Here is a 26,229-nt window from a genome sequence, read left to right on the forward strand (position 1 = left end):
CATTTAGTGCAATAAATGTTGGTCCTTCAATGTTGAAAATGTAATAATTTTGTGGGTGTGGTACCATCTGCCTGCCTGCCAACCATGATTGCACTCTGCCGTGTCCTTCTGGTTGGGTTGTTTTGGTGGAGGAGACCAGACAGCGAGGTCATTGATCTCATCGGATTAGGGAAGGAAGAGGAAGGAAGTCGGCCGTACCCTTTCAAAGCAACCATCCCGGAATTTGCCTGGAGTGATTTAGGGAAATTTCGGAAAACCTAAATCAGGATGGCCTGACGAGGAATAGAATTGTCATCCTCCCGAATGCGAGTCCAGTGGGCTTGTCCTCCTGGGTGCAGCTCTTTTTAAGATGATCAGTGTATTTATCCGTTATCTGGACATTAAAGGAATAAAATTCCTGTAACATCCCAAAAATGCTATGCAGAAAGAACAAAATTGATCTTTATTAGGCTGAACAATTTGGTTCTGACTGCTGCTTGGATTCTGATGGGCAATGATGAATCTAAGTTCCAGCCACAGTTACAAAAAAGTTGGGTGAAAAAATCATACATATGCTCTTACTATTAAAATATTCCGTACTGTCCCCAACTGCAGACAATTTTCTCAAGGAGGCTTGTATCTTTTTCAAAGATCGAATGCACATCCAGTTGTCAGTATCAGGCCAGAGTGTGCAATGGACCTCCAAAAAAGCTACAACCCTCTTAAAGATGTCCTCCACAGACAGGGAAGAACCATTGGCTTTGAACAAAAAATTCATGCAACCATGACTTAACATCCCTGAATATTATACTGTATAAGTATGACATTTCTGGTTCTGAAAGTTCACATTTTACATACTCGGTTGTGATATTTTCACCAAGATGTGAATTTTGTTCACATAGAGCAATCAGAACACCTACCTTTCTCAAGGTTTTTTTATTGACTACTCTTGTGGTTCAGTACAATTATTTTATTTTGTTGCAAACTTACTGGCTTTTATTTCATGTTGCAGAGCATTTATGCATGTATAATAAATACCTGTTTCCACAGAGGGTGAGTCCCAAAAGTCTGTCTTTCTCTGTGGAACACCACCCACCACAACCCTCCTGGTCACTCACCTGGCCTAGGTGCTGATGCCTGTGGCCTGCCAACAGTCTCTGAGTTGCTGAACCCACTTGCTCTGGGACAGCCTCAATGCCCAACTCCACGGGTTGAAACCTTGTGGATCTGTTCACTTCAGAATATTTCATCTCAGCAATTTCAAGTAGTCTAGTCTTCTCTCAAAATATTGTGGTGTTTTGGGTAATGGTGACACTGTACTTCAACAGATTTCATATGGATCACTTAAAAAAATGGTATGGCCACATATTAACTAAATAGACCAGTTCTTCAGATTTGAAAATGAAGAACGATATAAACTATCTACTTACACAAATTTCATTTTATGTTTGATAGTTTTTGACAATAACAAAACAACTGAAAGTTGCTGTGTGATGCATTACTTTGTACACTGTCATCTATTCCAACAATTTTGGCACTTTTTATGATTGTACATAATGAAATATTAAGGGCATAATTTGCAATCTTTGATCAATGCTGATTGCTTGTGGAGGGGCAGACAGAGAGAGAGAGAGAGAGAGAGAGAGAGAGAGAGAGAGAGAGAGAGAGAGAGAACTGCAATTATTCAAGGGAAGGGGGAGGTGTATGACTCTGATGTGATAGTATTTCTGCCACACGAATACATTGTTGGAAAAAATAAGTTTTAGTCTATATATTTACATAATTTTATTAATATACTACAATTTGTGAACATATGTTGGAAGACGAGTCCATATGAAATTTGGATCATTACTATCATAATCTACAGAAGGATATGGGGATTTGCGATTTTTATAATAATCTGATGGCGCATGCATAACAAATTCCATGCACGACAAGAGTCTTGGTAGCTCCTCATCAGGACCTGTAAATCAGGTAAGTACACCATCACATTTCTTCAAAGGAAAATATATACAAGTTAGCAATAGTGTTAAAATGTCCTAACAAAATTTAGTATTTATGACAGAAAAATTAAGTTTATTCATAGCTGAAAAAGAAGTGCATTGTCAATAAACTCAAATATATTAGACAGGTAGTGTAGTAATGATTTCTCGGGTGAAGCTCAAAGCAAGAAAATAACTGTTTATCTAGTAACAAACAAATGTGCTCTCTCTGATCATGATGCACAGTTAGTTAGGATAAATAAAATACTGCCTCACAGTACGAATAACCCTCAGTGAAAATCAGTTACAATAATTAATGGCTACCATCACAAATTTTCTTAAGAATAGTTTACAAGAGATGACCTGGGATGAAATCTGTAATGAATCAGATGCTACCATAAATTTAATCTACACCATGATAAATTCACATCATTATTTGAAAATAGCTTTCTGCATACACTAATCGGAAAGGGCTTTAAACAGTCATGTATAAAATCATGGATATTAGAGAGATTACAGTATCTTGTGTAATGAAGAGAGAAATGTATCTGCTGGCAGGAATAAGTAGAGATCTTGCAGTGCTTGTACGCTAGAAAACCTACGCAAAATTACTAAGAAAAATTATTTAAAAAATCAAGGAACATGCACATAATATCAGAAATGATTAACAGACATAAGGCTATACGAAATGTTGTGAAAGAGGTGATAGGACAACTACCCACAGACCAGGGTAAAAACGCTGTTGAACTGAATGGAATGGTTATAGATGAGGAGTCACAGGTAGCAAATATATTTAATAATCATTTCTTAAAGATAGTAGAAAGTATAACGACAAACAATTCAAGAGAAAAATTACAACAGTATGTTCACAACATAACTCTCATAGAATCCAAGAATATGAATGTATCATCAACTTCTGCTTCTGAAATTAAGAAAATTATACACTCTCTCAAAAATAGAAACTCATATGGTTTTGATGGGGTTTCCAATAGAGTACAAAAACTTAGTTCCTAAATAATAAACCCTGTCTTATGAGAAAGCTGTAATGCATTAGTAACACATGGCATTTTTCCACAGAGACTGAAATATACTTTCGTCAAACCCCTCTTTAAGAAAGACAGAAGATATTTCAATAACTACCTACCTATTTCACTGCTGACATCATTTTACAAAATTTTTGAGATGATGATGTATTCTAGAATAGTATCTCACTTGAGAAACAATAACATCCTCTGCATATCATGGTTTGGATTTCAGAAGAGTTACTCTACAAAGAATGTCATTTAAATGTTCACTCGCCAAATTTTATGAGCATTAAATAACAAAATAACACCAGCTGGTATTTTCTGTGACCTATTTAAGGCATCTGACAGTGTGAACCACAATGTTCTCCTAGATAATCCTAAGTTTTACGGGATTGATGGTACAGCCAACCAATAAAAAAAATGTTCAAATGTGTGTGAAATCTTATGAGACTTAACTGCTAAGGTCATCAGTCCCTAAGCTTACACACAACTTAACTTAAATTATCCTAAGGACAAACACACACACCCATGCCCAAGGGAGGACTTGAACCTCCGCCAGCCAACCAATAGATAATGTCATATCCAACCAAAATAATGTAGGAAGTTGTACTTAGTAATTCAATCAATGTAGTCAACAGACATTATTCTGACTGCCAATCATGTATAGGGTTCCTAAGGGTCAATCTTAGCGCCTGTATTGTTCCTCATATACATAAATAATATTCCATCTACTATACAACAAGCAGAGTTAGTTATTTCTGCAGATGACACTTGTATAGTAATCAATCTAAGCACGCATACAGAAACAAAAGAATTATAAACAACGTTCTTAGGAGTAACATTGACTGGTTTCCTCTGCTAGTATCATCCTCAGTTTTAAAGATGCACAACATATTTGTTCTGCACATCTAGGGGTACTACATCAATGATACGTGTAATAAATGTTGAGGAAACAATAAATAGTTTGCAAACTTCAAAAATCTTAGGTGTCATGTTGTGGGAGTTTAAACTGGCAAAACCACATTTGGAACTCTTAAAACAAATTAGTTCAGCTGCATTTGCACTTACAATTACTGCAAATCTTGAGGAGAGACAATCAGTACGTTAACATAGTTTGCATATCTTCATTCAATAAGGTCATATGTAATAGTGTTCTGGAGTTTTAAACCACAAAATCTTCATTGCTCAAAAACATGCTGTAAGAATATATGGTGCTCACCCATGATCATCCTACAGACATCTGTTTAAGAAACTGGGTATTGTGATTACTGCTTCACACCACATCTATTCTACTATGAAGATTGTTGTAAACAATCCACCGCAGTTCGAAAGGAATGATGATGTGCATAACTACAATACAAGAAGGAAAAATGACATTCATTACTCCAAATTAAGGTTGGCTTTAGCACAAAAAGGGGTGTATAATGCTGCAAATAACATTTTTGATAACTTAGCCATGATATTTTGTCTAACAGACAGCAAAGTTAAATTTGAAAATAAATTGAAAATGTTTCTACTTGATAGCACCTCCTATTCTGTAGAAGAGTTTCTATTACTGTAATGTGCAAAAGGCGGTGGGTAGGAATTACTAACACACATTTACAGATTTAAAAAAAATCCACTTATAAATGTTCAGCATGCAGCCACATTTGCAAATTACTTTGCAATGTGAATGTAAACTGACTCATTCTACATTATTGTGATTTATTGTATAAATGATCCATGGAAAAGGATGAGATATTCACCTAGAAGTTTACAAATTTCAACATTCATACAGCTCTTTGAAATTTTCACTCAAAATAGCTTTTTATTTAGGTCACAGTATTCTCCTACAGAAGCTCAGATATTCTGGCATCAAGAGATCTTGCTGGCTACTGGTTTTTATCCTATCCAACTAAAAGAGTGGAAAGTGTTTTATTAAGAAACCAGGAGAGAGTACACAATGATGATGATGATGATGATGATGATGATGATCGGTTTGTGGAGTGCTCAACTGCGTGGTCATTAGCGCCCGTACAGAGGCCCAATTTAAACACTATTTTTTTACACAGTCCAGTGTAGGCATTATGATGATGATGATGATGATGATGACGACGACAATGCAAACACCCAGCCCCAGGCAGATAAAATCCCCAACCTGGCTGGGAATCGAACCCGCAACCCCGTGTTCCAGGGGCAGAGTACACAAAAAACACATTTTCAGAAGGGGGAATAATCACTACAAGTGTACCACAGTAATCAATATTGAGTCCACCCTTTTTCTTGTTATGCATAAATGATATGCCATGATATATCCAACAGGCTGAAATAGTTTCTGAATCGCAAGTATTATAATCGAGAATGATTGTGAAACTTCAACACTTGCAAATGTAAATTGGCCCAAGCATAAGCTCCACCTGAACATTAGCCACACACTTAATTTTGAAGGGGGTAAAAAGAAACCTAGTGGAGAAAAATGTATATTGCATTATCTGTTCACAAAAACTGTTCACAATACGTTCATTATTTACCACATTATATATATATATATATATATATATATATATATATATATATATATATATATATATATTTAATGCTGTTATGTAGATAAATTACAGAGATTTATCAGCCTTCTGTAATCAAAATCTGCACTGATGTCACTGTTAAGTTCACTACTGGTATTTGTTTCACTGCTGTCAATATTTCCATTACTCTCTGCAAAGTACATTCTGGTCATTACCAACAAGGGATTGAAAGACAGCACATATTGAAATCTATGATGAAAGTGTCTGGTACCACTGTGAGCCACAAAGAAAGAATATACTCACGCATGAGAATGACTGATGGATTTTTAATCTTGGCAGATCGCATGAGAGGGTGATCTGCCTGTAAAAACCAATACAATGGAAAATCCAGGATGGAATGTAACAATATTATGCAAAGGAAAGTTGCTGCTCACCATATTATAGCAGAGATGCTGAGCCACAGGTAGGCACAACAAAATACTGTGCCAAATAAAGCTTTCAGCCTGTAAGGCATTTGTCAAAAATAGACGACACACGCACACACACACACACACACACACACACACACGCACACGCACACGCACACACACACACACACACACACACACACACACACACACACACACACACACACACACACACACACACACACACACAGCAAGCTGAAGCACCGGTGCGTGATGGGAGTGGCGACTAGGTGGGGGTAAGGAGGAGCCTGGGGCGGGGAGGGGGAGGGATGGTAGGTTAGGGGTGGTGGACAGGGCAGTGCTGCTAGGGAGCAAGCTGGGACAAGGTGGAGAGGGTAGGGCAGCTATGTGCAGTTGGGAGGTTAGATGGAGGGCAGGGGAGAGGTGAAAGTGGGGAGAGGGGATAGTGGAAAAGGAGAGAAGTAAAAAGACTGGGTGCAATGGTGGAATGAGGATTGTATAGTGCTGGAATGGTAACAGGGAGGCTGAATGGGTGTTGACAATGACTAATGAAGGTTGAAGCTACGAGGGTTACAGGAACGTAGCATACAGGGTGGTAGGAAATTCCTGTTACAGACTTCTAGGACATGTAGAGGGGAGTGAGTACATCATATTTTTAATAGGAACCCATGTCCAGAAACATCATCCAACAATACTACAGAGCATCAAAGTTATAGGTGCGGGCATCTGTAAATGTACAGGGCTATTACAAATGATTGAAGCGATTTCATAAATTCACTGTAGCTCCATTCATTGACATATGGTCACGACACACTACAGATACGTAGAAAAACTCATAAAGTTTTGTTCGGCTAAAGCCGCACATCAGGTTGCGCTCGAGAGCGCAGTGAGACAAAATGGCGACAGGGGCCGAGAAAGCGTATGTTGTGCTTGAAATGCACTCACATCAGTCAGTCATAACAGTGCAACGACACTTCAGGACAAAGTTCAACAAAGATCCACCAACTGCTAACTCCATTTGACGATGGTATGCGCAGTTTAAAGCTTCTGGATGCCTCTGTAAGGGGAAATCAACGGGTCGGCCTGCAGTGAGCGAAGAAACGGTTGAACACGTGCGGGCAAGTTTCACGCATGCCTGCGGAAGTCGACGAATAAAGCAAGCAGGGAGCTAAACGTACCACAGCCGACGGTTTGGAAAATCTTACAGAAAAGGCTAAAGCAGAAGCCTTACCGTTTACAATTGCTACAAGCCCTGACACTCGATGACAAAGTCAAACGCTTTGAATTTTCGGCGCGGTTGCAACAGCTCATGGAAGAGGATGCGTTCAGTGCGAAACTTGTTTTCAGTGATGAAGCAACATTTTTTCTTAATGGTGAAGTGAACAGACACAATGTGCGAATCTGGGCGGTAGAGAATCCTCACGCATTCGTGCAGCAAATTCACAATTCACCAAAAGTTAACGTGTTTTGTGCAATCTCACGGTTTAAAGTTTACGGCCCCTTTTTCTTCTGCGAAAAAAACGTTACAGGACACATGTATCTGGACATGCTGGAAAATTGGCTCATGCCACAACTGGAGACCGACAGCGCCGACTTCATCTTTCAACAGGATGGTGCTCCACCGCACTTCCATCATGATGTTTGGCATTTCTTAAACAGGAGATTGGAAAACCGATGGATCGGTCATGGTGGAGATCATGATCAGCAATTCATGTCATGGCCTCCACGCTTTCCCGACTTAACCCCACGCGATTTCTTTCTGTGGGGTTATGTGAAAGATTCAGTGTTTAAACCTCCTCTACCAAGAAACGTGCCAGAACTGTGAGCTCGCATCAACGATGCTTTCGAACTCATTGATGGGGACATGCTGCGCTGAGTGTGGGAGGAACTTGATTATCGGCTTGATGTCTGCCAAATCACTAAAGAGGCACATATCGAACATTTGTGAATGCCTAAAAAAACTTTTTGAGTTTTTGTATGTATGTGCAAAGCATTGTGAAAATATCTCAAATAATAAAGTTATTGTAGAGCTGTGAAATCGCTTCAATCATTTGTAACAACCCTGTACATATACACAGGGTGATTCCGTGATGATGTTACAGACTTTATAGGAAGATGGAGAACAATAAATGTATTAATTTGAGGTAAGGATCTCTGTAGCGGAAATGAACGAGCTGAAAGTTATAAACGAAAACTGTTCTGATACCTCTGACAGTTGAATAAATGTACCGGTTCTTGTGTTGCGAAGAGTGTAGGGTTGGTAACTTTCAGTGGTGGTAGTGTGGACAAAAACGAGAAAAAACATCCAATAAATGTGTGCTCTAAAGTGTGTACCATAACAGCTATGAACACTTGCTCAGTAGAGGAGACGTGTTTCACATTAGCGAAGGTGAACGAATGGTCATAGCTCCTCAGGTATGCAATTTAGAGCAAGCATTTACTGGACATTTTTTCTTGTTTTTGTCCACACTACCACCAATGAAAGTTACCAGCCCTACACCCTTCGCAACACAATATCCGGTACATGTATTCAACTGTCAGAGGTATCAGAACAGTTTTCGTTTATAACTTTCGACTCGTTTGTTTCCAGCACAGGGATCCTTACTTCAAATTAATACATTTATCGTTCTCTATCATCCTTGAAAGTCTGTAACATCATCACGGAATCACCCTGTGTATACGTACATTTACAGATGCCCGTGCCTATAACTTTGATGCTCTGTAGTCTCATTGGATGATGTTTCTGAACATGGATTCCTATTCAAAGTACGATGTACTCACTCCCCTCTACAAGTCCTAGAAGTCTGTAACAGGAATTTCCGACCACCCTGTATATTGCAGGGTAAGTTCCCACCTGCGCAATTCAGAAAAGCTTGTGTTGGTGGGAAGGATCCATATATCACGGGCTGCGAAGCACTCACTGAAATGAAGACTGTCATGTTTGGCCGCGCTCTCAGCAACCAGGTGGTCCACTTGTTTCTTGCCACAGTTTGTTGGTGCCATTCATGTGGACAGACAGCTTGGTGGTTGTCATGCCCACATAGAATGCAGCACAGTGGTTGCACCTTAGCTTGTAGATCACGACTGGTTTCACAGGTAGCTCTGCCTTTGATGGGATAGGTGATGTTTGAGATCGGACTGGAGTAGGTGGTGGTGGTGGTGGTGGTGGTGGTGGTGGGAGGATGTACGAGACACGTCTAGCATCGAGGTCTATTATAGGGGTATGAGCCATGAGGTAAGGGGATGGGAGCAGGGGTTGTGTAGGGGTCAGTCTTTTTGTTGTGCCTATCTGCAATTCAGCATCTCTGCTATATGGTGAGTAGCAACTTTCTTTTTCATAATATTGTAAATATGACAACATCAATCATCTGTAGTTTTGAAATCATAATTCCAGATATAACAACTAGGTCTGTCTTCAAATGCAGCAACTCCATACAGTGTGTCCATTAATTATCTTTATAACTTTAAAACTAGATATTAACAAATGGCTTTCAATATGTGATAAGATAGCTCAGAAGGTTCTTTTTACTGTCCAGCTGATGCAACTTTGATGCAATATTGATCTTGAAAACCTGATAAAATGTGGATGACACAGGAGAAAGCCCCTTGTGTGGCTTGGTTCATACACACGATGTCTAATACCGATAAGTGTCACAAAACTACTTCCTGTGCAGGATCTGGTGTACCAAACAATGGTCAGAGTCCTACAAGACTTGAAGCCATGCATTCACGGTGCATTTGAACATATCACCATGGAGATCTCGAATTGTATTTGGAGAGAAATGGAATTATAACTAGATATTATCTGCACCACTATGGGTGCACACATTGATGACCATGAATAAGGAAAAAAAACCTTACTAGTTTTCTTATCACATGTTGAAAACCATTCATCAATACCTAATACATTTTTAAAGCTATTAAAGCCATAGGTCATAAAGAATTTATGGGCACCCAGTATTTTACTTCACATGCTAGGGGGATTTTTAAAGGCATTCAATACCAGTATAGCTCTCTTACTGAGCTGCACACAAGTCTGTAATTCCAAACAGCAGCTAACTACTTCATCACTGTAGTGTCGTCCATGCATTTTACTTGATGGAGGATCACTAACCACTTACAGAAATTTTCTTTTGGGAAAATTTTTTAATTCAGAATAACAAAGGGGGGAGGTTTCCTACTCGTTTAGTAATAGCCAATATGACACTTAATTAGATACTCTGTGTCCCTTTATACACTGAAGTGTCAAAGAAACTGGTATAGGCAAGCATATTCAAATACAGAGGTATGTAAATAGGCAGAATATGGCCTGCAGTCAGCAACGCCTATATGAGACAACAAGTGTCTGGCGCAATTGTTAGATTGGATACTGCTGCTACAATGGCAGGTTATCAAGATTTAAGTGAGTTTGAATGTGGTGTTATAGTCTGCGCATGAGCAATTGGACACAGCATCTTGAGGTAGCGATGAAAAGGGGATTTTCCCATACGACCATTTCAGAAGTGTACCATGAATATCAGGAATCTGGTAAAACATCAAATCCCCAACATTGCTGCAGCTGGAAAAAGATCCTGCAAGAATGAGACCAACAACTGAAGAGAATCATTCAACATGACAGAAGTGCAACCCTTCCACAAATTGCCGCAGATTTCAATGCTGTGGTATCAGCAAGTGTCAGCATGTGAACCATTCAATGAAACATCATCAATATGGGCTTTTGGAGCCAAAAGCCCACTCATATGCCCTTGATGACTGCACAACACAAAGCTTTACACTTCGCCTGGGCCCATCAACACAGACATAGGAGCACTGATGACTGGAAACTGGTCGGACAAGTCTCGTTTCAAACTGTATTGAGCAGATGTGCACGGGTATGGAGAAAATGTCATGAATCCATGGAATCTGCATGTCAGCAGCGGACTGTTCAAACTGGTGGAGACACTGTAATGGTGTAGGGTGTGTGCAGTTGGAGTGATATGGGACTCCCGATATGTCTATATATTACTATGACAGGTGACACATACATAAGCATCCTGTCTGATCACCCGCATCCATTCATGTCCATTGTGCATTCCAACGGACTTTCACAATTCCAGCAGGACACTGTGTGACATCCCACACATCCATAATTGCTACAGAGTGGCTCCAGCAACATCATTCTGAATTTAAACACTTCCTCTGGCCACCAAACTCCCCAGACATGAACATTATTGAGCATATCTGGGACGCTTTGCAACGTGCTGTTCAAAAGAGATCTCCACCCCCTCCTACTCTTACGGATTTATGGATAGCCCTGAATGATTCATGGTGTCAGTTCACTCCAGCACTACTTCAGACATTATATGATTCTATGTCACATGGTGTTGCAGCACTTCATGCTGTATTACTCAGCATGTTTCGAAAGAAGGGTATCTTATTAACACAACTGACATGTGTATGTGGCAAGAGTGCCACTGCCGCATTTAGATTATGTGGAATGGTTTCTCCATAAAATCAGTCTCTGTGCAATAGGAGTACTTTGCTGGATACAGGGGCCACTTCTCTGCATAAATTTATGGCACCAATTGACCATCCTATGGAATATTGTCTGTGATATGTTTAAGAACTTTGCAATGTCCAAGGCCTTTTCAGGATTATTTGTCGAGAGCTACGCACGTCATCATTTTTTATCTTCTACGAAAGGAAAGAACCCTAGCTTCAAGTTCAGGCTATGTCCCAGGTTTTGGCCCATTGCAGGAGTTTTATGATGAAATGATACTTAGCAGTTTATTCTCTAATGTGAACCAAAGATGTATATTAGATTTCCTCCGATCAATACTTCTTTCATATTCTCTAGCAGATGTACTCATCACATAACTAAGAACTATGACATTGACATCTCCATCATAACTGTATCAAATTCCAAAGTGTGTTGATAACTTCTTCTTATTGTCACCATTTATTGATAAACAGTACATTTTACTCTTTAGTTTGAAAAAAAATCTGTGCCTGTAATGGCATAAAATAATGTAACTCCGAGTACCGTAACAGTTGCTACCTAAATGGAATATCAACACTCACAGACTGCTGCACTGTTCAATCATATACAAAGACTAATTTCCAAATATTGATGATAAGAGTTGCTCCATTCTGAATTAAGGAATGAGAACGATAGTTGAAGGTTCAATGACTGTGCAAATAGGCCATAACCTGGCTGAATTTTGGGGAAAAAATGTAACTCCTATTGGGGCCAGTTGGCTACAAATGGAGTGTCACAGAACTTAAATAAACACAACATAAGCAATACTGCACAACAAAATGCCTGACCACACCATTAGAAATAATACATGGCGGTAAATCATAATGGAAATTCAATATTCAAAATTATTATGTTTTTATATCTAAAAACAAAGATAGTGTAACTCACCAAACGAAAGCGTTGGTATGTTGATAGAGACACTAACAAACACAAACACACACACAAAATTCAAGCTTTCGCAACCCACAGTTGCTTCATCAGGAAAGAGGGAAGGAGAGGGAAAGACAAAAGGATGTGGGTTTTAAGGAAGAGGGTAAGGAGTCATTCCAATCCCGGGAGCGGAAAGACTTACCTTAGGGGGAAAAAGGGACAGGTATACACTCACGCACACACACATATCCATCTGCACATATACAGAATTTTTTCATGTGTCTGTATATGTGCGGATGGATGTGTGTGTGTGTGTGTGTGTGTGTGTGTGTGTGTGTGTGTGTGTGTGTGTGTGTGTGTGTGTGTGTGTGCGCACGCGAGTGTATACCTACGCTCCCGGGATTGGAATCACTCCCTATCCTCCCCCTTAAAATGCACATCCTTTCGTCTTTCCCTCTCCTTCCCTCTTTCCTGATGAAGCAACTGTGGGTTGCAAAAGCTTGAATTTTGTGTGTGTGTTTGTGTTTGTTAGTGTCTCTATCAACATACCAATGCTTTCGTTTGGTAAGTTACATCATCTTTGTTTTTAGATATATTTTTCCCACGTGGAATGTTTCCCTCTATTATTATGTTTTTATATTGATAAGAACGTGACTGGAAGTTATATATAACAGATCCAAACTTTTCCTCATGGTGGCACCTTTCTAATACATAACATTTCACAAGACACCTTTCCATCAATATTTCATTTCTAGGTACAGTACAATTCTACATTAAACACCTGGCAGTAAGACTCTATGGTGGGTGATGGTTCCAGGTGAGAAAGTCAACAGCTGACCACACAAGGAATGTGGGTACACCAACTCAGGGGCTAGATGCCTGTCTGATGCCAGAAGGTGTTATTAAAACAGTATTACAAAACCAAACATTTATTGTCCACAAAAGACAACAGTTGATGTACCAACATTCAGGCAGTCATTGCTGGTGGGACCTCAGGCAGTCATTGCTGGTGGGACCACAAGCTGTTAAGTGCCTGCCTAGTATGTGCTGACCAGGGGCAGTCCATAGCCACAATGGCAGCAGCAGAGTTAAGAGTGTCAGCACCAAAGTCATCAGGAGATCTTTGCTCCATGGAGTTAGCGAGTGTCGCCATCTGCACTGCCCAAGACAGCCAACAGATTCCTGTAGATGATGACCAAGGTACCTACAATCCTGTCGTGGACTGCACACAGGAAATGCGTCTACCAGCTTATGCAGAGAAGCACCGTGGCCTCCTGGTATGAGAGAGATCAGCAGCTTCGAAGTTGGTCACAGGAATGGACATGGGCAGCAGTGGTGTCATGCCAAAAAAATTACAGATGCCAATCTGTTCTTAGGTAGTGCCCTTATAGCTAGACCTTCAGATGGCCTGCCGGACAGTGGCCCCCATAGCTCCCCAACAGTCAGTCCCGCAGCTCACAGTGACCAAGTGGAATTCCTGCAAGAAAGGATCTCTGCTGGAGTGGAAATGCAGCAAGACTATGAGTTAACTTTTACTTAAGTGAGGGTACATAAATATGAGATTTGGTACTTAAAGAGCAGTTGTTCTTCAGGCCTGCTGGTTCCTCCTCTTTGTTGTTGAAGTTCTGAAAAGTGTAAAAGGAATTCTGTCAAATCATACTGGTTTATATTGAGTGATGAGAAATATCCATTCAACCTCTTTTTCAATCACGCGTAATGGTCATGAATCAATGGTTGTATTTTGTTACAAACTGTTGATTTATATGTCAGTGAAAACATTTCAAAATTGCCTCCCCCTCCCTCCTCCCTCACCCATACCTGATGACTTCGTAAAATATATCACTCTTAAAGCAGTAAAATAATGACATGTCATGAATGGAACAATGAAACAGACTGAGGGAAAAGCGTCCAACCTCAAACTATTGCCCTTGAACAGCTTGTTAAGACATGGGCCAACAGAGAGTGGGAGTGTGCACCAGATGAGGAGAGAAATCTAGTGCCATAACTGGAAGTAACATGTACAAAATATTGGAATTAGATACACAGATCACTTGTTTAATATGCATTCTATGGTTACACTACATGAACAGAAAAGGATGGACTGAATTATTTTAGCACAAGTTTTTCATTTGTTTTACATTCTGAATTTACTAGTTTAGTGGCACCCTTGATGCTACTACTATCATATCGGCATGCTGATGCACCCAGTTTGGAAAGCTGTGGTCTGAGCTCTGTAACATTTGCAATTCTGTATTAGATTGAATTACTTTTCCCATTTTCACTTGCTAATGTTTTGTTGTCTCACATTCTGCTATAACTTATCACTCAGTAACATGTGTTTGTTTCATGGAAGCATGCAATAAGAATAATATGCACTGTCCACTCTAGAATCTGTTGTAGATAGCTCTTAAAAGTTTGGCATACTGGCAAAAGTTTCACATTACACTTATTCGACATGTGGGTGAACATTAATAAAACTGACAAATTGCAGGGATGGATTCCTGACTGGAAATAGAGCAAGGAAGATCCTGTGACCATGTGTCTGGAAACGCACAACTACCACAGTAGATGCCACTGATGAATGATAGTCCTCTGACAACGTGCTGTGTGTTCCTTGTGTGATGTAGGCTGTGAGATAGATGCAGCACATTGTAAGCAACAGAATGGTCAGGTATTTCTTTTGGAAACAAACCAAGATAGTGTTTATGTACATCCAGGCAGATGGAAATGATCAAGAAGCAGAATGGCTATACCAAAACCTGTACCCTTACAGACACCAACCACATCACACTTCTGTGATAATGGGTCCTCAAACAGATGAACATGCAGGGAGGCTGCAGACTGTGTGTGTGCCAGATTTGAAGGACCAAGCTCTACAGGATATTGAGATGAATCCTAGTACAAGCTCAAGGCAAGTGCCCAGCCAACACTCTATAACCCATAGTACGATTATGTGTATCCTGCACAACAGATGCATCCCATGGAGGTCACTCTGAACATCTGTTGTGACATGGATGCGATGTGTGTGTGTGTGTGTGTGTGTGTGTGTGTGTGTGTGTGTGTGTGTGTGTGTGAGAGAGAGAGAGAGAGAGAGAGAGAGAGAGAGAGAGAGAGAGAGAGAGAGAGAGAGTTAAATCATTAAGTAATTGAGTTATTGTGTAAATGGTCAACATGTTGCCACATTTTTCAATGAGAAAGTGTAGTGTGCCATAATTTTATAACTGACTCTTTATACCTCCTAGCAAGAGGAATAATTAAAGCAAAATAAATCAATCTTTAATGAAAAATTTTTACTATGTACATAAGTTGGTATGAATTTATATAAAACCATTTGTAATACAAAAAGCTATTTCATCATCATGTCTGAAAAATATTCTTAACTTCTGTAGAGGTGTAGAAATGTCAAAGTTGAATAATACTATGGGGATGTCTAACAGGAAGTCAGTTCTATAAATCAGTTAACCTTCAACCTAAATTGAATTCCTGGGAAAAAATTTGAGGCAAAATACACATCACTCACTTCAGAAAACATCTAAGCAATTTGGGCCAGGGGGTCAAGGATTGGAGAGGAGGAGGGGGGCGAGGGCAGAGAGAGATTGCTTAACCAGGCATAATCAACACGATCGTAATGCACAGTAATCCCAAATTGTGAAAAACTAGCTGTCGACAATATACGAAATCTATATACTGATGAGTGTGATTTGTACATGGAGAAATTGAACATGTCAAAACAAATCATATCACAGAGAACTTACATGCAACATATGAAACAAACAGAACAGAGGAAACGAGTTCAAACAATACTTGAAGTTTAATTTAATGCTCTCACTGAAGACCTAATTCTCCTAAAATATATAACTTAGGTTGGGTGCAATTAACTGAACTAGTCCTGATGTCTATGTGAAATTGCAGCAGCTACTCCCTATAAGAGAAATAGAATAAACTTTCTAATTAAAGGTAAGTCAATCTCATACACAATTTATTGGATTCTCTGAATCCAAAATATTAATTATAAAACCAATGTGTGCAAAGGCTTGTACAATAATGGGTAATAGCATATAACAAACAAGCAAAAACACACACACACACACACACACACACACACACACACACACACACACACACACAAAAGCAAATGTACGAGCAGAGAATCTGAGAGGGGGATAGAGGGAGGGGAAGAGAAAGAGGAGGAGGATCTTTTATATAGTGTAAGCTTGCTTGCTTACTTACCAATTATGTAGGTTGAGGGATCGAACCCCTCATTGGGATCAGGACTGGCAGTGGTAGGAATGAGCCACGTCAGAACACAGCTTTTTTCACAGTACTGATCTGTAAGGAGACCTCTTATTTGGGCATAATATAATCCACCATCAATGTCCTGCACAGAGACTATGTCCCCAACCTGGAAATAGCTACCCTGAAATTCGAAAAGTACTTCTCATAAAACAAACTTCAAGTAGAAAACAAGGACATGCATGAAATCAGAAAAATTACTATTATTATTCTACTATATAACTAATATACCCTCATAAATGTATCATACTATATACAAAATACACTTATATGAGTTATAGTTTCAACCTCCTACTGAAAAAAAAACAACATAAAATCAGTTGCATGTGATTTTAATCATCCATATCTAAATGTTTATGAAATTCTGTGAGATGCTTTGCTTTTATTTTCTTAGCTTGAAGAGAGAACGAAACATATCATTTATTCTCATAAAATTTACACTGATTAGTTTGAAACAATAAGAACTGTATCAAGATATGAAACTAGTTAATAGCTTGTCATACTGAACACCATGATATTGTCGTTTTTAATGCTGCTTCAATATCCATATCATTTGGATGCCTGTCGACCCCAAAGCAACAGACAGAGCTATTGAAACTGGTTCCCCTGCACATCCTCCATTATGTCAAGCCGCCTGATGTAGGTGTTCACTAAACCTCACTCATCATCCATCCTTTCCACTTTTGTTATTCCATTTGTTTTGTCCAAATATAGTACTCTTCTCTCTCTCTCTCTCTCTCTCTCTCTCTCTCTCTCTCTCTCCCCCTTCCCCCCCCCCTTTCTATCTCTGACACCCCCCCCCCCCCTTTCTATCTCTGACACACACTTGCACATACAGAAAATTACTTTTGCAGCTAAGTTTAGTGATTATTACCAGAATAAATGCCCACTTTGCTGTTGCCACTGGGAGCAATCTGCCTCCAAATTAAGAGGTAAAATGAAGATGCAACAGTGACTCCACTCCCTGCAGCCCTTTTTTATTAATACACATATATTAACAGGCGTCCCAGTCATAAGGTTTCCTGGGAAATGTGTTCTAAAAAACTTAATGGAAGAGCATATGAAACAAAATTTGTTCATGACATATTTTCAAGGTTGACAAAAGAAGGTACATTACAAGAAGCACTGGAAGTCACCTCCCATCACAAATTCAACATGGTGTTGCACATTTATGAATGTTGCTGCCAGAGTATTGAGTGCAACTGTCTGGATGTCATGGTGGATGGTGCATGATTTGTTCTTTTACATATTACCTGCAATGTGACCCTACACAAAAAAGGGGGGAGGGAGTGCAACTTATGTGACCATCAGGGCTATAATCCTGTGGAAATTACACTGCCAGGGAAAAGTGACTCCAAGACAGTGGTACTCACTTTATACATGTGATGTGGCATGGTGCACAATCTTGTTGGTAGCAGCCAAGTGTCAGTTCCTTATCATCCAAATAAATGATTCACAAATTAGTTGTTAGACTTCACTGGTGACAGTAGTGTCAAAAGAGGCCTGCTGATGTGCTGTTGTTTTAATGCACAGAATAAATGAATGAAGAGGTTCCTCAATTACCTGCAAGTGGGTTGTCACTACTGCCTAAATGTGTGTTCATATATCCTGACAAGTGAGACCACACTTCATTACTGTAGCATGTGCTCTACCAGATTCCTGGCTTTTTCAGTGATAATGCTGAAACCAATAGCAATATTTTAGGAATTTATCACTATCAGTCTGTAGCAGCTTATGAACAACTGTAAACTTATAGGGATTCACACCTGCTTTCTTAGGAGCCCCATGTCATATTCTATGCAATAGTCCATATTCCTGCAATCTGATAACTGCAGTTGCCTCACACCATGCAGCTCTAACAATATTCCCTCCGTCTCCATGCCGATCTAGCAATGTTTCCTTTGTCTCCGTTTTGTCACCAAACCTTGGATGCAGTATTTAGATGGTTTACATAGACCACCGAAATATTCTAAAAACAGTCACTGATGTGTCTTAAAGGTATCTCTTCTGCAATATTGTTTCACAAGAAACACACACTCTTGAACAGAATATCAATACAGGAGCAAGTCATGCAGAAAACCATGAACAGTAAGCCATGCCACACAAATGCAAGATGTGAGACCCACACAAAGCTCACAGAACCTCATTGTTGCCACATTTCACAGGTGCTGCCACATTGAGTTACATGAGAACATCTGCCATGAAATCCAATACTCTGGCAGCAACATCAAGAACATGCAGAACTTTGTATACAGGTGGGGGCAAATCACTTAGTGCACCTTCATTTCTCAACCATAATGGTATGTCATATGCAAATTTGGTTTCATATCCTCTTCTATTAAGATTTTATTAACTTTTCTCACGACCCCTTACAAGTGGGACCACTTTTACTAAAGAAGAAAGGTATTTGGAATTTTGAATATGATCAGACTTCAGCTGCACAATTTAATTGTGACAAATGAAAATTTGTGTCAGGAAGGGGCTCAAACCTGGATTTCCCACTTTACGGGAGTGGTTACCTTAACCATTTCAATTATCCTGGCATGCCTTCATGACTGTCCCAAACATCCATATATCACTTGCACAATTGTTATGAGTCCCACACAGTGAGATACTTCATTATTATTGTCACAGCCTGTTGTAACACTGAAAATATAGATAAAATACCTTCTGAATTTGTAAGCTTTATTACAGAAACTATGGTTAATATATAATGGACATAATAGTATATTTATTTCTGACTGTATATAACGAACTGCAAATATTGTAAATTGCTGGGTAACACCCAAGGGAACTTTATTTGAATGTATCAATAACAACGATGAAGCGGCAGTAGCTGTGTCATTGTTTATCTTTGCATATGGAGTGTGTCTGTCATGCTGTGAGCAAGAGGAAGCAGAGCAGCTTGAGTCACAAAAGAGTGCGGAACTGTTTGTTCGGCACTCGCGCAGATGCAGTGTGCATCTATGATCATGGCAGTGTGGACACACCTACTTCATTAAGCTTCGAGTTTTGAGAGCACGGTGGGAGCAGACAGGCACAGGAAGCTACAATTCTAACAATGGGCTGTCTCATAATTATCCGTGGCTCTGGAAACAACTCGTGGTTTGCATATGGCAGCAGTTCTGCATTGTCGTTCGCTACATTTCCGTCGTCTGCACAGCTACAATAACATAGGACTGTTGGCTCTGAGCACTATGGGACTTAACTTCTGAGGTCATCAGTCCCCATTATAGGACTGTTAACAGACAGAGTATTACTAATAATGTACAGGCATTACCCAGTGACATTTCTTTCACAAAGTTTAATAATTTTCTTGAATAGTAAACTGCATTAGTCAAAACTTGTAGGTCAACTGTGTTGTCATTGTCCTCCTCAGACATTATTGCCACACAGAGTCCCTTTCCTTTCCATACAATCACCCAGTGTTGTAAAAATATGAAAACTGATTAACTATTTACTGCCAGTTTTGTTTGTTTGTTAATGACCAGTTTCAGTCTAAATTTTGCTGCCTCAGTAACTGTTCATTCTTGTATTGCATGACAATTTTGGGTATTAACTCCACTCAAAGTAATGTAAAATTTCATTGGCAAAACTAATAACTACAGATACAGCACAAATTAAGAGGGGGCAATTTCAGTTATTTTGTATTGAGCTTAGCAAGTTATTTCTGCTGGCTTGGTAAGTGCCTTATTGCTTGTATGTTAAAAGTAAATTCAACTGCTCATTTGCTTAAAGAAAATCAAATTCAATTTTTGAATAATTAAAAGTAAATTGCCTGCCTTTTTCCAAATTTTGCATTATGTTATGCTGAGGTTACAGAAAGTAATTTTTTTACACAACGTAGTTTCAGTTACAGCCAGTCATTTATTTAACCAGTAGCTTTGTTTAACTTTGCTTTCAAAATTAGGCATTTCAGATTAAGTAACTGCAAACTCAGTGCTTTCTGATTCATTTCATTTTCTCGTGAACTGTTGTGTTGTGGAGAAGCGTAACAACTTTCTGTTGCCACACCAGTTATTATCTGCTTAACTTTTTTTGCCATTACCTTTCTTAAGAGTCTGGAGATTCAGTGCCCTAGTCGGTTGGTAACTTTAATTATCCCTTTCTTGCTAATCAGTATTTTCTGTATTATCAGTATTTTTTGTATAAAAAATATTAAGTGGTATCCTTTTCCCCCTGCATGGTTTGTGAGCGATTGCACTCTATTTTACCCCACTCAAAATTACCATCAGTATTTAGATTAGGTTTAGAATACATTCTTCCTTCGGAAGGCACTGAGGCAGAAACAACTTTCATCAGAAAGAAAACAACAGACCTCCAGCTCGCCCTCCAATGAGCTCTCACAGTGGTTTGGGGTTGGAGGAATGCTCACTACAGAGTATCTGGCTTGGAACTGTCCTTGAAGTAACCAATTTGTAACATTTTGTTGTGTCACTGCAGTGTCAGCTGCTGCTCAAATTGCTGCTATAGATGTAATGTGATGCACCAGAGCCATACGCCGAACACAATAGTCTTTCCGCTCGGTAGTGCCATGTGGCCGGCCAGAGTCCAATCTTCTTGTGACCGTAAATTCTTGTGAGCACCAATGCCAGCAATTGTGTGCAGTGGCTACATTCATGCCAAGCCTTTCTGTAATATCACAGAAGGAACATTCAGCTTCTTGTAGGGCTATTATATGACCTCATCCAAACTCAGTGAGCTGCTGATAATGGCATCTTTCCTCCTTAAAGGCATTCTTGACTAACATCAACTTATCATGTCCAATCTCAACAGTAGCTAATACTCATGATTGTTACAGCGTGTATTTAATGCAAACATGATTTGTATCCTCATAGTGGCACTACTAGTGCCATTTTTATGTGACTGGTGAGAAATCTGAATAAACATCTTTCAGATATAGAAACAAGTCTACCAACTTCTGTTCATGTCGCACAACTCCTATTCGGTGTTGCAATCTTTTTTCCATCAGTGTATTTAATCCTTAATGGTTTTTGTTGATGATAAAAGACCTGTTTAGCTGAACTGTGATTTACACAGTCACAATGCAAGAGACCAAAATAACTTGCATGTAACACTAAAATAACTTTCATGTAGACTCTGCCTCCTTGTTTACTGTTCAGAATAGAGTCATGTACTCAGGTGTCAACATATTCACCAAGCTCCTGTCTAAAATAAAGCAAGAAGTTGGGAATTTCTACCAGTTCCAGAGAAAATTAAAAATGTACCTGATTAGCCACTCTTTCTACAAGTTATCTGAACATATAGATTTAGGGACTGAAAAATTCTGTTAGCTACAGGGCAAGCAGTAACATTCATACTGATGCTGCATGACAACTAGTAAAATACTAATAACACACTTTTTCTTTGAAAAATACCACTATAATATAAAGCTACCAGGAGAAGGTAAACAGCAGCTATGTGGTATACATGAGAGGCAGCAGCTTTACTTCCAATTTACTCAATTAAATTTAGCTGTCTCAAGCATAAATAGCATTAAGCAGCACAGTGATAGTTTGCTGTTAATACAGTACACAGATTAAGTTTTTATGATCTCCTTGTCTTTTGTTGTCGTATACCTTGACTCTTTCCACATTCTCAAAGATTCTCCTCATTCATGGGATTTACAAAAGATGGTGAGTGAGTGAATAAATCTGAAACATTTCCAATGTCTCTTCCAGGTATAACACCTTCTTTTGTGATTCTTAAACCAAGTACCTGCATTGATTAAATTGCACTCTATGGTAAATTCTACCAAGCAGCTTCCCCTTTCATTCCTTTGACCCAGTCCATATTTCTCACTTGTTTTCCTTCTTCTGCTTTTCCTATTATCAAATTCTAGTTTCCCACTATAAACAAATTTTTGGCACCCTAATTCACTGACGACTATCTTATATCTGGTTGAACATTTTTAATATTTGCATCATCAGTAAAGCTGGTGGCCAAGCAAAGTGTAACTTTTCAATGAATATGAAACCAAGCAGCTGAAAAGAATTAAAAAGTTATGTATCAGTTTCACACAAACCAATATTTACAGAGCTACTGTCACTTTTCCATGGCTTTTAAATAACAAATCATACAAACATAAAACTAATTCATATGTAAAATGCTCATATTATAAAGATTTGATGAAACATGTTGGTAATGAAACACACAAAAATTATCTGCCATGAACCGAAGCAAAATAGGTTACTGACTTTAGAGACACCGAACACCCTCAGGGCTTGGAGGCTGCGCTATACTTTTCTTTTACGCCAGCTTTGCGTATGCAAATTCCAACACTTGTGCAGGCAGTGTTTCTGAATACACCTTGTATACTTTCAATACTGAGGTAGGATGTTGTTCTGTATCTCACTTGGTTGTGACAATCTGTTCACTATGCTGAATGAGATTTTCACTCTGCAGCGGAGTGTGCGCTGATATGAAACTTCCTGGCAGATTAAAACTGTTTGCCCGACCGAGACTCTAACTCGGGACCTTTGCCTTTCGCGGGCAAGTGCTCTACCATCTGAGCTAGCGAAGCACGACTCACGCCCGGTACTCACAGCTTTATTTCTGTCAGTACCTCGTAACATTAACCTTAATATTAACCTGCCAGTAACATTACTGTTCACTATGCTGTTCATGATAGTTTGTCCAAATTTTTATTCTGTTGCTCATTAATAGACAAATATTACGTGATTCCAATTTGATTTTGTGTTGATAGCCCTGTACGCACAATATCACAAATCCTGTTCTTCCTGGCACCACACCTCATTGAATCCCACAATATCTAGCTTCAACTACCATTTCTCTTTATGTCGCAACGCTGAACAGAGACAATTACAGAAGTAATGCCAACCAAGTTTTATTCTGCTTGGACGAAATCCACAATAACACTGCATGAAATAAGAGGACAACATAAAGTTTCATAACTCTAGAATACATCACTACACAGTCACATGGTGAGCATATAATAAGCAGGTAAATCTGCGCGAGGTCGAGGGCCTGGTGTACCAGGCTTATATTGGGCTGATGTGCAGATGGCACAGTGCTTGCTGCACCATCTGTCTAGGTTGCGAGGCAACCTCACTAGGCCAGACGTGGAGGCACTTGTATTGCTTGCTATTTGATTCCCCATGCTCACACTACAACGTTACAACACTTTTCATGTTCTGTAACCTACTAACATTACTGAATGTTCTGCCTCGAGAAAGGAGTGAGACAGGATTGCAGCCTGTCCTGGGTGTTATCTGCACACTGAAAAAAAAGGAGTAGTAATTCAAGTTCAGAGAGAAGAAATAAAAACTTTGATATTTGCTGATGACATTTTAATTCTGACTGAGACAGCAAAGGCAAAATGCTGAATAATGGCAGGCAGTGGCAGTAGCCAGAGCAAAATTCTCTGCCGTAGTTTGGGTGATGTCTTTGGGTGTTGTTTGGAAATATCACTGCTTCAGCACCGCTGCTATAGGCAACCAGCTGCATTTACCAGACCACCTCCTGATGGCTTCACATTCTTCTGTAGAGCAGCTGAAGAGGTTTGATAGAGCATAGGTGCACTTGCCATGAGCTGTTATTGCTCTCCTTGATTACGAGTCACACACTGGCTCTTGCTACATGAAAGGCTGTGTAGTATTCTGCTATTTGTCAGTATTTAAACCAGTGCAAAGCCACATACCTGACTCAACTAATTGAGCTGCACTCACCATTCCACCAACATAAAGGCTACATTTTAAGATGACCTGAGGACACTGGGATGGATACATCAGGGGAAAGGTCATTCACACAGTCTGTGATGTAGTCTACCTACTCCTAGATGCTGTCTCAACTGTTCGAACATGCCAGCTGGCTGTACAGAATCCAGTTTTTACTGCTGATCATCCATCTTGGTGATTCCCCTTCAAGGACTGTTCCATATGGTAGATGGATCCCAGAGTCTGAAATGATCACTGGAATGTAGATCATCAATAACTTCCCACTGAGAGGCATCATGAGGGCTGGGGAGTGAAGAGAGCTCTATGGCTGAGGATGGCTCAGTAGCAGCCTTGAAATGTATGGGATTGCCCATGTTGAGCACGCATAGCTCCTGAGATATCACAAGGCTCTCTGTAACTTGACCACTGGGGCAGGCAGAGAATGAGCCCCATAACACATTATGGTTGGTTGGTTGTGGGGTTAAGGGACTAAACAGTGAGGTCGTCATTACCATGTTCAAGAGAGAATCTGTATGGAGTTAGTGTTTGATCGAATTGTGAAAGTATAAAGTAGTGGTAAAATTGAGGCACTGAAGGCAATATTAATTGCTGACATGAGAACTAAATTAAAGAGAGGTAAAAGTATATGAGTTGGGCCAGATGTGGGTCAGAGAGCAGAAGACAACTCCCTCAGGGCTCATCTGCTGCAAGAGACGCTTCACCCACATCTGATCTCCTGCCCACCTGATGCAAGGTCAAGACAGTAACAGAATAAGTAATGTGTTATAGATAGCATACTCATAATACTAAAAATAAGAAGCTAAAAACATAATGAACATCAATAGGCCTCAAAAAGGAGAGATAAATAATCAGCTCAAATGTCCACTCCCGGAACCATTATACACAAAGTGTAACAAATGGAGACAGAACCCACTTATTCACAAGTTCATTCACAATCACCTATTATCAGCAATATGGAATCCCAGAAGCCTAGCCTTTACTGTAGTGTTATTCCTAAAAAGTTTAATTGGATGTGGCAGAAATAAGGGATAATCATGATAAATAGCAATGAAAATGGGTGAAACAGGGATGATCAGTGACTGGCAGAGGAGGTAAGGTCAAGGGCCCACTGGACCCAAAATGTGGTACAAGGCAACACAACTCAAACAACCTTGCTCATCGGCAGTTTAAAACATTACATCTGAGAATAAAAACCACTTCCTCAGAGGAAAAAAAAGAATGAGTTCAACTATCCATATGCCATCCACCAACACTAAAAGTCAAATAATCCACAGGCTAATGTTTGGTATGGAGAGCCAGAAGTGCATGGTTCATTACATAAGGTAAAACTATGAGTTAATCTGGTATGACCAATGCAGAGGCAGCTTTGGATGGTGGATTCACTCAGGGAGGAATGGAAAGAGGAGTGCCAAAAAACCATAGACTCACTGATAGAGCAAGTGTTCCTTAGAGGGAAGAATAGCCCATAAAATGCTGTTCTATCTCCAAGTGAGTAAAGGTCTTATTTGCATCCACAAATCTGCCCCTGGGATCATCAAAGTGAATGTTGGGTGAGTAACTGCTTCTGCAGCCAAACAGACAGCCAATTCATTCACTGGGATATCAATATCTCCTAGGACAGGACACAAGAGAGAGACAACTGAGAAAGCAGTATGACTACGATCATAAAGAAGATCGTGAATAGTAGAAATCACAGGGTGACAAGAGTGACATTAATCCTAAGGTGCCCTGCAAATCCCTCTAAAGTTTTAATTTGTGGGTTGGACAAAAATATGGAAACATCATGAAAAATGCATGGTGAAACAAAAATGCAGATGCTAGCCAAGCCTGCAGGTAGGTTGGTTGGCTGGTTTAAAAGAGGGCAGGGGAGGGGGGATCAAACTGCGAGGTCATCGGTTCCTTGTTCACGGTAAAATAATTACACAAGGAA

At 39.6% G+C, this 26,229-nt stretch overlaps 1 protein-coding gene across 4 annotated transcripts in view; it reads right to left on the minus strand.

The window, feature by feature from the left end:
• Window positions 1-1,732: 1,732 nt before the first annotated feature.
• LOC124600150 (GATA zinc finger domain-containing protein 1) overlaps window positions 1,733-26,229 on the minus strand; it is a 65,992-nt gene continuing 41,495 nt past the window's right edge. The window contains exons 3-5 of one of the 4 annotated variants that reach the window (XM_047136137.1): window positions 16,540-16,726; window positions 13,884-13,934; window positions 1,733-1,942 (exon numbers count right to left, since the gene is read on the minus strand). In XM_047136137.1, the coding sequence (XP_046992093.1) occupies window positions 1,776-1,942; window positions 13,884-13,934; window positions 16,540-16,726 (405 nt within the window). In that variant the 3' untranslated portion in view covers window positions 1,733-1,775. Of the gene's footprint in view, window positions 1,943-4,205; window positions 4,337-13,309; window positions 13,787-13,879; window positions 13,935-16,539; window positions 16,727-26,229 lie in introns of those variants that run through there. The other 3 variants (XR_006978573.1, XM_047136139.1, XM_047136138.1) reach the window with 3 other exon arrangements.

Source organism: Schistocerca americana, chromosome 1 (assembly GCF_021461395.2).
Source record: "Schistocerca americana isolate TAMUIC-IGC-003095 chromosome 1, iqSchAmer2.1, whole genome shotgun sequence".
Lineage (NCBI taxonomy): Eukaryota > Metazoa > Arthropoda > Insecta > Orthoptera > Acrididae > Schistocerca > Schistocerca americana.